Below are 17,228 nucleotides of genomic sequence, written 5' to 3' on the forward strand. Positions count from 1 at the left end.
CAGAAATCCAGCTGTTGGTAGGTTTTGCAGGATCTCAGCTCTGGCCCCTTCACCCCACACAGGCACCAGGGACCTCCTTGCAGCTGGAAAGATGTGACAAACAAGGGCAGAAACATTGCCTGTATGCTGGCAAGGAAACTCACAGAACCTCATTTCCTCAAGCTTCCTGGCAAGAAAAGATGGTCCTTTCCATGACACAGTCCTGTTTGCTGGCTCTTTAAAAGAGCAATAAAGCAACCACATGATTTATTAGCTGGTACAAACACATTTGAACACATCCGCTTCCAAAACCATTCCTGCGGTCACACCACCACCAGAAGTGACAACCCTTTGGCCCAAGCAAGACTAAAACAAGACGCGGTGCCAGTGAGACAGCATGTTCTTCTGGGAGACTTTCCTGAAGCCTCAGGTCCTCAAATACAAAGCCTATTTCCTGTAGTTTAGTACCCACTATAAAGATAAAAGATTGTCATGCATGAGATCAGTAACATTCTTGCCCTCTGAGCATTCCTTCACCAGATCTTTCTACACAAAGCTCACTTGACAGAATGAAATGGCATCATCTGTTCTCATACAATTTTTGGATCAGTGTAGGAAAATGAGGTCTGTGTGAAGCACTTATCCCCAACCTCAGAGCATACTTGGTGCATTCCTTCACAGGAATATCGTGGGACTATTTAAAGCTGCTTAAGAAATCCACCTCACTCCCACAGGGATGGTTACTACCTTTAGCATACAGTGGAATTGCTTTAATGACGTATGGCTAGATCAGAGCACAGCATGAAGAAAAGCAGAACAGACAAAGCATCAGTTGCTGATTTCCAGGAAAGCCTGAGTAACTATATGCTCCTTGGCAAATTCCTGTGCTAAATACTGAAGTTTCTATAGAAGCTCTGCAGTTATAGCCAAAATTCTCACTTGTCTGAACAGGCTTTACCTCCTGTTTGTGTGACTTAGAGTTAAAGATCCATTTCTTTCTAGACTATATAGCCAGAAAGCAGGGTAAAGAGGATTTGAGGTATTGATTTCAAATGTATGCAAAAGCATTTCTTTGTCAGTGATGGAGTAAAATGACACGGTCTTCTTTTGTAGCTCCAGCAAAACTCCAACCTTCAATGGTTTTTCCTTCTGTAATAATGTTTCTTGATCCCTATGCCATGCTGACAGCTGCTTTTTGGAACCTAGCCATTCTACACACCAGGAATGCTCTGTTCTTCCTAATTTGTCCTTTTTACCAATCATTTCATGAGCAACTCCAACAGCCCATCCATCACTGTCCTTGGTAATTACTTCCCAGTAGTGGCACCCAGTAGAGAAGCTCTGTGAGCACATCACTTGGCTGATGCAGAATCTCTTGGGTGATGGTCCACAATCAGTCGGGTAGGTGGAAACCATTACCTTCCTGTTCTGGGCTGTGATTGCTAAGCGCTCATACACTCTTGTGAGATCAAAAGTCACATCATCTGCCCCTAGAAGAGAGAAAAGAAAATATTCTCACCTGCAAGCAACAAGATCACCTCAGCATTTACGTGCATTCTAAATAACAGTGGATGTGCATCCCTACTCAAGAACAGAAATAAAACCTGATGATCATACAATAAACCTTAATCAAAGTTCAATTCTGCAAATCAGCAAGAATCCTCAACCACACACTAACGACTGCATCCTGAGCCCAGTGCATACTGAAACATTTAACAGGCACAACCCAGTAAACACGAATGAAGTACTTGGCACCCTACAGGATGGATCTTATTCCTAATCACAATCTTATGAAAAAAAATACCCTTTTGCCAATAATGCTTACCTTAATAAAACCTACATAGTAATCTGTTCATTGGGACACATTCTTGCATATTTTATCAGCAAAAACATTTGTTTTGTGTTTTAAGCTACAGCTGTAGTACTGTGTGTTGACGAAAAATATTTCTGTAAAAACGATGCAGAATTCAGACAACACATGGAGTCATTACGGCTTAACACCATAAAGATCAGTAAAGTGCGGTTACTGCCCATACACCAACTCAGACTCTGCCGCCAGCAACAAGCTACAACACAGCTCCATATACCTCCATGAAACAGGTTTCTTATCCTTTTTATCTTGCATATGTGCTCAGGTATAGTATTGCATTATGCTGCAGTAACTAATTCATGGTAACTTCATTGTGTTTCTATGCTTTGGGTAAGCAGCCAGGTCTCCTGCTGATGTTTGTTAAGTAGTTTTCTTCAGCAAATCCACAGTCTCATAATCACTTGAATATTGTTATTGAAGAGTCACACTGGCTTGCATACTTACACTGAGAGAACTGGCTTGAAATCATTGGTTCTGGATTTTTAGCTGCAGACTCTGGAGATAATAAGCAGACACTTGTCTCCTGATATAAATCTGGAGGTTGCACTAAATAGGAAAAAATTAAAGTGTTAAGGCACTTCTTCAAAATGTAAATAGCAAGTATTTATGCTTTTAAAGGAAAACGTGTAAAATAAACCTAGCTAATGGTTAAAGTACAAAACGAAGAGTTGCTTTTTTGATTGCATAAATTATCAAAGGATGTGTTTTTTATCCAAAAATGCACGCTGCTGCCCTAAGTGTGGTCAGAATGGAGCAGTCAGAAAAGTTGGATGGGTAAAGCAGTTAAATCTTTCTACACAGATAAGCCAGTTTCTATCATAAAAGTGTTTATGGTCTTCTTCATTTTTTCCTAGTATCATTTGTTTCTTGTGATTCTTGCATGTGCATTTCATAAGAACAAAGTAATTTTTACTCTAATTGCTGACCAAGAAGCCTGACATTCAGCCCTACAGCTTTAAGGGCTGTTTCTAATTTTCTATGACATTGTAGCGCATGTTTACAAGACTCATTTGCAGACACTTTCTGGTATAGTTACATGATACACTGGCTTCATGGTGAAAGCCATCCTTAAAAGTTCCTGCCCCACACCTCTGCCCACTGATTCCTCGGTTTTGCTAGTAACAATGATTGTGGAGCAAAGAGTAAACTCAATTGCTGAAATGCTGGAGAGAAGAAAAACCCTGAGGTAAAAATATGAGTATCTGGGGTTTTTGAGAACCAGTGGTATTGGAAAGGGTGGGAAGGGGACGATTGCCCCTCCTTGGCAGTGGAGGTTTAGGTCACTCTTAAGTTGCTCTCAAAAACATTCAGTGGTCTTTCTACAGCAGACAGTGCTGGGAGGAGATCTCCATAGCAAAGGCCGTAACAGATCAAAAGCTTTACTTAGACACAGCTTTTGGTGGGAGCGAATTTTTTGTCTGCTCTTAGCAAAGTCTTTGCTGTTATATTACTCTATATTTAGAAAAAAAAAATTTAAATAGATTATGTTTCATTCTCTATGACCGATCTGCATGCCAGTCCTTTTCTTTTGGGCTCCCATGAAAGAAGTATAAAGTAATCATGTCTCCAAAACTGCAAGAGGTTTTATAATAATCACACACATGCACACCTGTTTTCTCTGAAGGACCCTGCTAGATGCAATCCCTCTAAGAAAGAGATTTCAAAATAAGGAAAACTCACCTGGTGCGAACTGCCGAGCGTATTTCTCCAAAAGTAAAAATTCCAGCTTTCTCTTAAGATCTTCTACGGCACTTTTGACAACATTAAGCTTCTCATGAAGTGTAATTTTATTCATTGTTGAAGGGGAGCCTTTGTACCTATGTCTCTCAGGTAAGTTACTCTAATAATGACATGAAAGAATCAAGGGGAAGATATAAACAATAGCAGTTATTTCATCTAGAATATCAATTATATTATAAAGCCAGATTGGAAAAACAGCAGCAATCTCTCTAAAATCTTACTCTTTGTATCAAGAGCTTCCGTTATAGGATAGTTATCTGAGAAAACTAACCTGAAATCTTACAGAAAATATGAAAGGATAGTTTATTCTTAATAAAAAAATAAAATACTTTGTTTTCCCCAACAAAACTAAGAATGGGACTAATTTTTCTTTTATATATATATAACAATTTCCTTAAGTATACATACATATACACAAACTTTCTATTTTTAAACTTTGTTCTTGTTCTAGAACACAAACCAAAACTTTTGAAATGTTATTAATATGAGATCTAGCATAAAATACCCATGAAAGAGTAAGCCTCTTTTGCCTAAATTTAGAAATTGTGGAAATCTACATCTAAGCTTGTTCTCTTAGTCTGCCCTTACAGTCTGTGGAAAGAAACAGGCCTTTTGAAGGCTTGATTAATCTCATTTGCAGGTAGGCATCTCAAGTAGGCCAGATGACTCACGCTCTAAAAGTACCCTTTTCCTTTCATTGCCTATAACGAGACTCTGGCTCAGATATAAATACATCATTACACAAGGAGAATTCCAATGTAGGCCCCTGTGCCTTGGCCCTGGAAGTCCACTTCTGCCTCCTGGCACCGTCATACCCAGTGAGCCCCATTCCAAATTCCTGCTAGCTAATTTGCATCATTGGAATTATTGTTTTCAACATCAAAGCAGGCTCTGCAGAATTTAAAGTGCTTTAACAGCCTCTTTTGAGAGCCCTTGACATATTTTCCCCAAGGAAGTTGTTAGAAAGTACTTAATAACTTTGTGAGGTCTCTAACTTGCATACATACGGTATATACATATTCTGGAAAATGAAAAAATAATACAGGATCTTAACCTTAGATTTGACTCAGGACTGGATTTAAGCAATGCAGTCCCCAGTTCACTCCAGCTCACCAACACCCTTGGAACAAATCTAGGTCTGAATTGCATCCCCAGCCTCTACCTTTCCTAATACTTTTCTCCTCTGAATTTCTAACTCCAAACGTTCCCTGGTAACAGCAGTGTCTGTGGATTGGTATCATTGTCTCTAGTGAGAACAGTGCAGTGGGGACCTCAATGTGCTCTGTACACGTTCAGCTATCCAAGGTATTTAGCTTAAGAGTTTCTACTCATATTCTGCCACTTCATTTCATCACTTACCGTTTGGGCTTTGATGTCTGTGAGCTCGTTCACTTCAACACAGAGCTGGTGAATAGTCTCTTCAATTTTCTGCTGAGCTGCTTTTTGCTCTTGTTCAATGAACATCAGTGTGCTTCTCTCCTGTCTTTCAACATATTCCTTCATGCAACAGAAATCTTTAGTAATCTGGCTTTTGATCTGAGATGCATATTCCTGAAAGGCAGAAAACATGGAGTTCATTGTGGTGTTTGACAAGATGGGTGGAATATGAGAATCTATCGTGCTCTTTGACTGACCTCTGCAGACCGGAAACAGCTATCTTTATTCAAAGGAATAAAAGATATTTGACGCTATCCTGCATTACCTGCAATGAGATTTTGGGCATGTTACAGATCTCGACTGTTTTATGGCGAGCAGTCTTTGCTTGCAAACTTAGAAATATCAATATTCCCTCTTTATTACTTGCATTTTGCATCTAAGAGTTCCAGAAACATTCAGGCTACTCCTGGGGTAGGCAGAGGAAGGCAACAATGCACAACTCCAGTGGCTTTTGTGTCAGCCAAGACAGGAGTTAGTACAGCTGGTGCCATAGTTCATTCTCATCAATAAAAACAAAGTTGTGACAGCAACAGAAGGAAACAAAAAGGCAGATTCCTGCCCTTGGCTGGAAGGCTACACTGGAGTCAATCACGTCTCCATGTGGCAGTGGCAACAGAAGCTAGCTGCAGGTACTGAATGTACAATGTGTACCTTTGCTGTACTGAGATCTTTCCTCAAGAGGTGGATAGTCTCTGCAGTTGTTTCTAGTTGCTTGGAGATGTCCCATATCTCTTCCTCCTTTAAAGTGACACATTGGACCATTTATCTATATAACCCTCAAAGAAAGCATGACTAGGTTAAGCAGCAGGATAATAAAAATCCCTACACCACTGATGTTAGTTAAACACTGGACTGGTTGAGGGAGGAGGGGTCTGGAAGACACAATTAATTCCGAGTGGGAATAGTCACAATGAAGTCAACATGCAATGGTCAGCAATTACATGTTCAAATATAATTGTGATCTTAAGCCCTTTACTTGACTGCTGAGACTGAAGAAGACTTTTTAGATACATATGTGCTAAAATAATGAAGGTCAATAGATTTTTCACATCTTCTCCAAATTTGGGAGTTATTTTAAGCCAAGATCTAGATAACGAACCAGTCCCATTTTGTGCCGTTCAGCTGGGTGGAGCACTAGCACCGTATAATAGTGTTATGTGTCCTTTAAGGAATCTCTGATGCTATGTCGGTGCAATAAGTAACACCCACCACAAAGAACAATTAGTTATTACTATTGTACACCAGCTGAATATATACAGCTACTAGATCTTCTAATTCAGCTATGCAATCTTCAGTGGATCAGACACCACCAATGAACCCCAAACACTGCTTAACCTAAACCCATCTGCTCAACATACACGATATTGCTGTGACAACGCCATTAGCACGGGAAATGCAAAGTATCCGGGGGGGAGGGGGGCGCGAAAATAAAGTTAACTCAGTCCTAGCCATGTCCCCATGTTCGTGGCCCTGGTGAAGTATTTAGAACCGCGGCCAGAGTTGTCCCGGGGGGTGCCGCGGGGAGAAGCCCCGGGCTGCCCCCGGCCGTACCTTCTCCCCAGGTCGCCGCCCCGCCGAGCTGCGGTCGTTGCAGGGAACAGCTCCGAAGGGTTTCGTTTCATCTTGTGTTTCCAACTCTTTTTCCTTTAGTTCCTGCGGGATTAAGTTCACCAAAGCGGCCAGCTCCCGGTTGGGCTGCAGGTCCTTCAGCTGGAAGCCTTTCCGGCAGAGCGGGCAGCCGAATCGCTGCCTCCCCTTGCAGTAGGCGATGATGCAGGGCCGGCAGAAGCTGTGGGTGCAGCCCGTGAGCCGCACGGGGTCCGTGAAGTACTGCAGGCAGAAAGTGCAGCTCAGGTCCACGGCGCCCAGGAGCCGCTCGAGGTCGACAGCAGCAGCCATGGCCCGGCCCGGCCCGGGGCGGAGCGGAGCGGCCGGCTCAGTTTCGTTTCCCCGCGCGCCTCCTCCCGCGGGGCTCCTGCCGGGTGCCGGAGAGTGGGGAGAGCGCCGGGAAGGGCGAAGGCGCGGGCCCGGACGGCTCTCCTCCGATACCTGCTCCGTTAGAGACTGCTGCGCTGCACCGGGCCGGGGCCAACTACAGGGCTGCGCCCCACTGCTCAGCCTGCGCCCCCGAGCTCTCCTGGGGCAGCTCTTCCTCCGCTGGCGACTTGCTCCGAGGGTTTGGGCTAACTGTAGAAATGAACTGTGATGCAGAGCTCTCCATGACCAGGCCTTGACTTTTACTGACTCTCCGAAAAGGTTGCTGTTATTGGCACGATTTCATTTTCACAGGGAATTTCCCAGTTTTGTAACAAGTCATGTAAGAGTTGCTGTCATGGCTGGTCTCCTGACCCATCTGGGAGAGCAAGCGACATGGCACAGTGGGACTTGCAGAGCCCCATCCATGTGAAATTTAGGCTACTGGACGGACTGAAGTCTTCTGAGGTTATCCTGGATTACCCAGCTCATGTCAAAATAACAATTAACATTTGTCAAACCAATCAAAGACTGACATTGCTCCTCATACAAGTCAGAAGGTACTTTGCTATCAATTTAAAAGGCTGCAGGATTAGGTTGTTAAAAAGATTTGCTGAACCAGCATGGGAGCTAGAATGAATTGGGTTGCATGGGGAGAGTAAGCAGGAACACAGGGATGTTTATGGGAGCATCTCAGCAAGCAAAACTGCTGCAGACTGCTCAGAGTTGGATGGCTGAGACAGGCAGAATGATGATCTGACTCAAACAATTCTTCTGCACTATTGTGTGTGTGTGGGGAAGTTAATCTCACTAACCCATGGAAGTATTGGCACTTCCTCATTTCTGTAGAAGAGAACTATTCCGGGTATCTCAGAGTGGCTGGCAATTGTCAGCAAAAGGTAGAAGCCTCACCAGAAACTTAGTCTGCAAGACTTCCTCTTGATTTGCAAACTAAGGACTAAGGCTATCTGAAAACAATAATTAAATATCTAAATGACTGGCTGCTTGGTAGAACCAAATCTCAGACTTTTTCTTGAGGCAACAAAATACTCAGTGCACCGTATCAGCCGATGCAAATCTTCACCAATTCCTGCACAGAATGGATAAAAGTGGTACCTGATCAGGAGGGACTCACCCTCCACTTCCAGCACTGCTCCTCGTTCATTGAGTGTCTTCAAGCAAGTCACTGAAGATAACACTTTTAAAACTAGTTTCTGCCTTTTAATGCTCAGACTAATCAAGCTCATTAAGATTCAGCTATTTTTTAGGAGGTGAGACAGATCAGCATATGTTCATCCTGTGCTCATGATGTGTTTGCTGGGGCACTATGTGGGGTTGCTCTGGAAAAACTTGATCTTCGGATGCTGGAATTCCCACTCATAAAAAAAAATAAAACAGCAGAGACTGTTGAAAGCAAGGAGCTAGCAGTATTTGTCATTAAAGTGATTCCATTACAGTGTCCTCCGCAATTCAAATTTGATTTTCATTCTTTACTGTGCCAGAAATGTAACACTGTAAAAGACATTAAAGCCACTCTATTGAAAACCACCATGTCCCTATCCGGACAGGAGCTGCAGCCAGCAGTGTAGCTGCCTGACTCTGCTCCTCCCCGAGAAGGACATTCAGTGACTCCAGCATGAATTGGTACCTCAGATCTATCCAACAGAACACTCTGCATCTTCCTGATAGGTGACAGTATCTTTGCCTCTCGGTCAGTGTCCCTACGTACCCATGCAACAGATGGCCCCTGGCAGGATACATGCAACCGGCTGCATTGTCAAGTACATCCTTTGGGATGTACAGGAGTCCTTCTGACGGCAGACAAAGGCAAGAAAAGGAGGATCTGATATAACAGCACCTGCAGGAGTCCCCAAGGAAATGCATGACTGCCCTTCTGGGGTTAGACTTTCTCCATTGACTTTGGTTTTTTTCCATAAGACAACAGTGGACGATTCATCCCTACATCAGGCTGGGAAGGCCGCCTCTGCTCCAAAGCAGAGAAGGGTAGGAAGAGAGAAGGCACTTCAAGCACGGTTCTGCAGGGGCACAGATAATTTCTGAATATCTGCACTCCCTCTTACTCATTTCTCTGTTGGCACCCTTCCTGTGCCTGTGGCTGTTGAAGGAAGAAGCCCTTTGTAGTAGAGTCACCGCAGGGCCTCAAGCGCCATCCTTGCCAACAGAAAGAGGCCACAGAGCAGCGCTGAACAGAGCCCAAGAAGTACAGTTCATCAGAACTCAGTGCTAGTCTTCACCAGTCAAAGGCTCGGCAATGACTCTGTTTATGGCATCTATCCACTCCCTCTGCTCCCTATCGTTCTCGCATATAAACACAAACTCTCTCATTGGTGTGACCACAGTGATCGCTGGTTTCCTCTTCTTCACATGGACTCCCTGGGGCAAGCCAGCTCGTACTTCATATCCCTCATCCATCCTTCCAATAAAAACCTGGCCTTGTGCAAATGCATCCTAGAAAGAAGGAAGCAGAAAACAGCCATTAGCCAGTGGGTAGCGCAGCTCCAGGAGACGCTGTTCTATCCTTTGACATGGAGCAGGAACTGGGGATGCGTGAAGGGGGACACTGATTTGGTGACAGGCAGCAGGAAACACACCAGAGCATTTTTTTACACCCACGAGCATCCTCAGAAGGAGGTAGGGACCCACCCTTACAGAGCTGGTTGGTGTTGGGTGTTCAGAAGGAGCAAGGAAGGATATTCTTGTGGCTAGAGCAGTGCTCGGAAACAGGACATTGGGGCTGCCAAGCCTCTGTTATTGGGACATTACCCATCTTGCCTAAGGTTACAGGTACAATGGCATTAGGGCTGGGAGAGAGTGGGCTATAAATGCTACAAGCAGTAGCAGCTACTTTTAAAAGACTTTGATCTTCCTCACAGCCACCAGAGTTCCCAAACATCTCAAAGAGATCCACTGACAAGGGAGATGACCTCTTGAGGTGGAGCCTGCTTCAGCCTTGCACAGCCACTGGAAAAGCTGGATGAGAACAGACCCTTCCTCCCCACCCAACTTCATCAATGGGCTTGTGGAATAGCAAAGAACACTCCTCTTACCAGTGGTTTTTTAAAATACATCAGGTTCCTTTCTTGAGAATCCAGGCAGAACCAGCGCTCCTTAAAGGCCTCCTTCTGCTGCAAGGAGATGGTAGAAGTTCTTTAAAGACCAAGTCCCAAAGGGGAGTTCAGCCTATTCAAGGCAGATCCCTGGACTGCTTAAATGACTCAGAGCTTGCGTTCAGTTTCATTCATCCCCGTACTGGTAACAGGTGAGTCACTGCTGCGTGCAGCCCTCAGCTCCCTTCTTCCTCTCTAGTTGGTCCACACTGCAGATATGCATTCAGTGACAATCCTTTGGGGGAGGCAGGGAAGTTTGGTTCTCCCAGTGATCAAATTACCAGGATTAAGGCAGTTGCAGTAAATGGATTAATTGAAAGCGATGCAGAGCATGATCCCTGGGCCAGTGGCTATAATGACGAGAGCGTGCAATCAATTTCAGCATGTTGGTTTGGGGGGTTGTCCCTAGCATTGTGGGATGCACAATGGCAGGCACAAATAGTAGGTTTTTTTAAAAAGTGCTAATTTCATCAACTACACTCATCTGACCATTCCCTGAGCTATTCATTGCTCCATGCCGAACTGAAGGGCCTTCTTCTAGGGCTCACTTCAGTTTGAGCAGAATTTAGGCCTCTGGAAAAAACCACATAATCTTTAATCTTTCTTATTCTCTGTGCAAGTACCTGCAGGAAGATGTAGTGGACTCTAGCACTGAGCTGGGACAAAACCCAGCATATTCAATATCAACATTTCACTACTGAACTTTTTTAATGGGACTTTGGCTCATGGTTCACTCAGAGAGCAAGGCAAGAAGTGGCAATGTTCAAACAAGACCTCAGATCTTTATCTCTTCCTTCACCAGAGACTGAAATCTCCCTCTCCTATACAAGGAGTAATGGAGCAAATACTTTCCCACAAAAAACCAAACCGAATCATAGACTTCAGTGTGGAGAATTTCCTCAGTAACACTTTGCTGCTATAAGTAGATCTGACTTATGTGCCACTGACTTTAAGAGAAACAGGGAAGTAGGGAAGTCAGCATGTGACGTTCTGCTCTAAAGGAACTGCAGTTCTAGAGCTGCAGTTGGCAGATACAGCAATCCATTTAGTGTTGCATAACAGGACTTTGCATGTCCACTGCCAGCTTATCCATCTTGCTTACTCTTCAGGAAGGATTCTTCTTCCAAGTCTTGTTTTCCACACAAAATAAAACATGATCCCAAAGAACACAACAGGCTTGAATATAATGTCTTTTATCAACCCAGGAAGCATATAGTCACTCAACAAATTGTTTACTAGTAAACATCACAGAATTACCAAATATGGTCCATCTGCAACTAATCCTGTTTGTGTACCGCCAAGTATGCACTTACTTTTGGTCCTGTTTTCTCCATATATCCTTCTTTGACATAATTTCTTGTGATCCTGGGTATGAGCTAGGAGAACACAAACACATACACACACAAAAAAGTCTGTCTCATTCAAGCTTGCTTTTCTGTTCTGTTTCTGTCAAAGCTAATCACCATCAATTTTGGCTTTTGGCACCTGGGGGTTTTTTTTGGCTGCTCAGTAAAGGGAAGTCTGAAATAAGAAGGAACATAAGGTTTTTGAAAGATTACACTTTATAAGGACCACGTGGAGACTTTTAGACCTTAAATGTTGACTGCATTTTTGCATGTTATCCAGTGTGGCCTTTCCTTCTACCCCTTCTCTCCATTCCCAAGTCCCACATGCTGCTGTTTGAGCACGTGACTCTGGCAGAAGAAATGAGAAAATGTTTTCCCATGCTATGTTTGCATAGACTGTTTCAAGCCCTGTTCAGTTCTCACCTCAGGCTCAGGGACAGTTGGGAAGGTTGTTCTGAGATAATGGTAACGTGCTGCCCGAATGGCATTGAACCAGTCAACAATCTCCTAGGGAAAACAGCAAATACAAACATAAAGACAAGAATTAGAAGGAGTAAGAGTGCTGCCTCTCCAAAATGCCTTTCTTCTTCCTTGTGAGCTCTTTGTAAAGATGTACTTTCCCTGCAAGGGGCAGAGAGAGTCTGTGACTTGTCCCAGACAAGTCTGAGCCTCCAAAATAATTTAAACATGCCGCTCCAGGGAGGTCCCAGACATTCTCAGGATGGACAGTCACCTAAGTGTATGTACTCAGGCTTCTTCAGTTGATTCAGTTATGGATTGTTTAAAAACCTTTGTACCTGGAAAGACATGAGAACTATGGCAAGGGAAGAAACAGAAATCTAACAAAACCTGTAGACTTACTTCTTAAAATTATCTTTGTTTGCTTGGAAATAATGCAGAACAATAGTATTTTCTATGCGTGTCAAGAAGGCTTCAAAGAATAAAACCACAGAATTGTATAGAAGTGTTGGGCCGTTACCTTACAGAGATTTACATATGTGCCCCACTGAGGCCTTAACTATTCAGGGTGTGAAGCTGAATATCTGCCCCAGCAGAACAGGAACAAGATGTTATAGTTATTAGAGTCAAATTCTGCAAGTCATAGTGACTTCAAACAAAACCAGATCCTGCAGAAACAGGGTATTTCTTCCAAAGTATAAATCCAACATCTAAGCATCTTGCTTATTCCAAAATCTCTGTGGTATTTACCTTTCCGCTTTCGTGATAGACAAAAAGGTTCCTTGTTTGACCATCTATGTTGTATGTGATCTGCAGCCCATGAGCATGTTGGATTTTCTCTGTCTGGAACATTGCATTCAGATTCTCAATGCTGATAATGGCTTTCGGACCTCTGGACTGTGAAATGAAAAGCATCACTGTATTAAAGTGCCCTCAGGGAAGGTAATGGAGGACAGATTAGCTGTATGAGGACTAGATCCCTACTGAACAGAAAGCAAGCATCCTAAAATATCTGAATATTGGATATACCTGAAATATAAAGCCTTACTCACATGCTACATAAAATTACTTACAAAGAGTGACTCCCTTTCCTTAACAAACACTGGGTCGCTATTTGAGAGGCATGTGTCTTAATTGCAAGGGATGGGTTCTATCTCCAGGCTCATAGTTGGAGAACAATTAGCTACAGTCTCCCACAGAAGGGAGACATGTTGAGGATGCTGCTGCAGCAGTTGATGAGAGAGTATTTTGGTAATATAAGAGGTAACAGCTGCTAACAGATCTCTTCTTCATCTTGCTGTTCAACTGCCAGTATCCATTTCCTTTGTTCACTAAGCAAAAGGAGGCTGCAGGGTTAAGATAAGGAATTAGGAAAAGGGCTAAATCCAAAGGAGCAGTTGCCTAAGATGCCACATATGTTAATGGCAAAACATCCGGGCTGCTCCAAACACAGGCTGGCCTGGCTGCAAAACTAGAGACAAAGCTATTTATGCTGGTTTTTGCTGGTGAAGAGCAGGGTCTGAGGATGGACATTGACCAGCTACCTAAGGCCAACTCTGGCTGAGGAACTCACTTCTTTGGTGTAGTACTTCATCACCCCTTCCCTTGCTGATAGGAGAAATCGCCTCTTCTGGAACTGTCTGCTTTCCCGCCCACGCTTCCAGAGAAATCCTTCACGGCTACCTGCAGACCAGACCAAGATAAGTGTCAGAGAAGGGCAGCACAACAGCAGGACTGTTTATCCAAATGGTGACGTGGCACAGCGCTTCAAGTCTCGTCTCCATCTGAGAATTTTCACCTCATACAAAAAAATCAGTGGAGAACTAGAGAACTGTAAGATCTGAATACACCCTTGCACTTGTCTAAGTGCCTTTTCTTAGGAGCTTCTTCTCAAAGTTAGACTCGAAGCAAGGCCTGCACATCCAACAGTTCAAATATGACAAGCCAGCTTTGAAGATCTTCACAGTTGCAAATATAACACTGTGCTATTGGGCTTAAGGCTAACACCTTTTCCCTGACAATCCTAACTTTTACCTGCAGAACAAGGATCTTGGCAGACTCGGGTGGCAACAAATTCCTCACGCTCATATTTAGCTCTAATCCATTGCTCTCTTAAAACCCTGAAAGAGGAAAACATGGATAAAGCTGATCTGCCTCTACTCTATTTTCACCAACCAACCAACCAACGAGACCTGCAGAGGGAAGCAGTAGTTCTACAGCTGTAAAGGTCTGCAGCAGTGAATACACCATCAACTTACATGCAATCACAGGACTGAGGGATGTAATAGTAGGCAGGGACTTTTGCCTCATATTTAGCTTTGGCACAGAGATTCCCATGCTTCTTCATAAACTGAAATACAAAAGAAGTTACAGTTTGGTGTGCAACTACAAAATCAATGCCATGTCATGAACATAAAATGAAATTTGTATCAAAGGAAGCACTGCACTTCTTGCTCAGTCTTGCCACAACTCTCAATGCATCTCTACATATGTTTATAAATTCCCTTTGGCACTATAGTTTGCACTTTTTAGGTGGCTGAGCCTTTTTTCAGTTTTTTCAGTTCTGAACCAGATGGGAAGGAACACCAGATTGTGGTTGTTGATTTAAAGAACAGAAGAAAATGAGAAGAGATATTTACGATCTCCCTATACCTTCATCTCCCCCTAGACATTAACTGTGATTATATTAACACAATTCAATTGAAAGAAGAGAAGCTGAACCAACATTTAAGAAGGGTATGTTGATCACTGAATACAATATACTATCTGGAAATATCTGCAGGGTTCTAAATCGTAATGAGGAGTTACCGTGTACTATAAAAAAATACACCACAGGCTGTTAGAAACATGATCACCTATTAGTGTAATTTGATTGAGTAGATCATAAAAAAACCCCTAAAGTTACCCATGGAGTTAACTTGGCTCTGTGTGGCTTTGTTCCTCTGTCTGTGGTGGACAACATAGGCAGAAGAGGCTATGATGAAATGTGGAGAAAAGTAAGTGAATTACGGCTTTTTCCTTTGTACCTCTAAAAGATCGTTCTCCCAGAAGTCAAGCCGAAGGGATTTGACCCTGCTGATTTGAGGAAGATTGCGATGGATTCCAGAGCAATTCAAACAAATGAATATTCCAAGTTTGTAAGAAGCCCACTCTGGATCTAGATACAAACACAAAGAATGAACAAATACACGGGGAAAGGTACAGCCACCGGCAAGGGCAAAAAACCACATCTGATGCACAGCCCAGGCTTCACACATAGTACATCAACTCCCACCCCGTTGTTTATGGCTGTCACTTCACTCTGTTCAGAGGAACAGCACCTGCTTTCCTCAACAAAGAATGCAGCCCTTGCATTTGTAGGCTTTTTGACTGATTATTTGTTTAAAAATTAATGTGACTGAGCAGGCAGCTGAGTGGTGATGTAAAATCTCTAATTATGTATTATCTATTAATGTAAAATCAGCTAATTATTGGTTCTGCACGGAAAGTTGCTGTCGCTGAATTAACAATGGAAGGATGTTGCGGACTGTGAGCACCACTGAGAGAACAACGGAGTACAACCACCCAGAGCAAGCACTTGTGTCCACTGCCCACAAAAGCTCCTGCTCTTGCCTTCTGCTGCATCCCTGAAGCAGCCTTGACAAAGTTGATGCTTAGAGGCGTTCTTAGTGCTCTGGCAGGACCATTTCCTTGGAGTGCCACATTCACCATGTCACCCTCTGCTCCCCCCTTATCACATCAAACAGAAGCTACTTGTTGTCTTCTTCCAACTGCTGTAGGCTACTGATTGCTCGCTTCGGTGAGGATGACTCCCACCTCGAGTGAGGGCAGGGTGCCAGCCTGGTGCGGGCTTTCCAGCAGGTTCTTTTGTGCCCTTCTCTGTGGCAAACCCAGTGCAGCGACTTTCCCCCCAGAGCTAGCAAACCACCCCGTGCTCTCCTCCTCTGGCCTTTTGCACCGTCTACAAATAACTCTAGGGAAGCTGCTGGCGTGCTGAGGCCACTTCCTGTCCCACGCTGTCCTCTCCTCGCCCCTGGCGGCTCCCGCCGCCGCTCCTGGCTCTGCCCGGCTGAGGACAGCCCCGTCCTGACTGCCTGGAGCCGGCAGCCCCATAGGGCCCACCTGAACGACCAACCTGGACGGCCACCTCCGAGAACGGGACGGCGGGGCGCTGCCCGCCTCGGGAAACCACCTGCTCCCGCCTCCTGCCTCTGTGGTACATGAAGTGAAAGGTGACGACGGGCCCCGCTTTCGGGAACCGAGTAAAAGCGAGCCCAGCACGCCGGGAAGCTGACCGGGGATGGACGAACGCCTGGACGGCGGCACAGCCCGAGGGGCCCAGCAGGCACCTCACCCCCACTTTCCTGTCAGAAACGCGCCGGGCGGACTCGGGGGGCCGAGGAGAGCGGGGCTGGGGGCGCTGCCGGTCGAAGCCCCCTTACCTGGCTCCCCGCAGTCGGCGCAGCGGCCGTTCCCGGTCCCGGCGGCCCTCTGCAGCTCCAGCAACAGCGTCTTGTTGCGATCGCGGTCCATCATCGCCGCTCGGTGCCCGGCGCAGCGCGGAGCTCTGCGGGAGGCTCACTCCCTGGAGGAAAATGAGGAACTGGAGCGCGGCCGCGGCCCCGGCCCCACGGGGCGCCCCGTCACCTCCCGCCGCCCCGGGCGGGCGCTGCTGTGCCGCCCCTCAGGCCGCCTCCTGGCGGCAGCTCCCCCCCGACGGGCGGCTCCGCGCCCAGGTCCGCGGCGGCGCCGGGCGGGGCCAGCCCGGTGAGAAGCCGCCTGCCCCTGGCCCCGGTACGGCGGGCGAGGCGAGTCGGTAACGGCCGGGCGCCAGAGCAGCCCCGTACCACCGCTGGTTACAAGGAGATCAGCCTTTTTCTGTCTTTGGACAGCACTGAATCAAGCTGGGATAGGCCTCCCCCAACGAGCTAGGAGGTTCTGCTCTGAAAATTCGTTACTGAAGGTCCTGTCTCCAGGAGCAGAGCTCATCCATGCACCTACAGGTTTGTCTCAACTCGACCTCAGGTTTGTCTCTAAAAAATAATTTTAAAAAGCCTGCTACATAACAGAACAGCATCTGTTCACCAGACATCGATCAAAGCATTGATACTGTGGACAGCAGGTGAGTTACGCTTTCCTCAGCAGAGCTCCGCATCCCTGCAAGAGCTCAAAGTGCTGCAAGGAAAAAAACCTGTCAGCATAACTCAATACAGGGAAAGCGGAGCATTCAGGAGTTGCAAAGCCTGATGAAAACATCCCTCTTTCAAGATAAAGTCAATATCAAAAAGTCTGTGA

At 45.2% G+C, this 17,228-nt stretch overlaps 2 protein-coding genes across 3 annotated transcripts; both read right to left on the reverse strand.

Moving 5' to 3' along the window:
- Positions 1-200: 200 nt before the first annotated feature.
- On the reverse strand, positions 201-8,251 carry RNF135 (ring finger protein 135). Its single transcript, XM_054846473.1, has 6 exons — positions 6,578-8,251; positions 5,678-5,764; positions 4,949-5,140; positions 3,530-3,689; positions 2,294-2,395; positions 201-1,469 (listed from the first exon to the last, which is right to left on the reverse strand). Exons 1-6 carry the CDS (start codon positions 6,923-6,925, stop codon positions 934-936), a joined length of 1,425 nt encoding a protein of 474 aa, XP_054702448.1. The 5' UTR covers positions 6,926-8,251; the 3' UTR covers positions 201-933.
- A 154-nt stretch (positions 8,252-8,405) lies between these two features.
- Positions 8,406-16,621, reverse strand: ADAP2 (ArfGAP with dual PH domains 2). 2 transcript variants are annotated; one of them, XM_054846474.1, is made up of 10 exons: positions 16,376-16,621; positions 14,960-15,090; positions 14,192-14,283; positions 13,968-14,053; positions 13,507-13,616; positions 12,684-12,830; positions 11,898-11,981; positions 11,442-11,504; positions 10,069-10,146; positions 8,406-9,469 (listed from the first exon to the last, which is right to left on the reverse strand). In XM_054846474.1, exons 1-10 carry the CDS (start codon positions 16,467-16,469, stop codon positions 9,245-9,247), a joined length of 1,110 nt encoding a protein of 369 aa, XP_054702449.1. In that variant the 5' UTR covers positions 16,470-16,621; the 3' UTR covers positions 8,406-9,244. The 2 variants fall into 2 exon arrangements, with proteins under 2 accessions (XP_054702449.1, XP_054702450.1); XM_054846475.1 differs by having other exon boundaries at positions 16,288-16,400.
- Positions 16,622-17,228: the final 607 nt, after the last annotated feature.

The sequence above is a fragment of the Grus americana genome, chromosome 18, assembly GCF_028858705.1.
Source record: "Grus americana isolate bGruAme1 chromosome 18, bGruAme1.mat, whole genome shotgun sequence".
Taxonomy (NCBI): Eukaryota; Metazoa; Chordata; class Aves; order Gruiformes; family Gruidae; genus Grus; species Grus americana.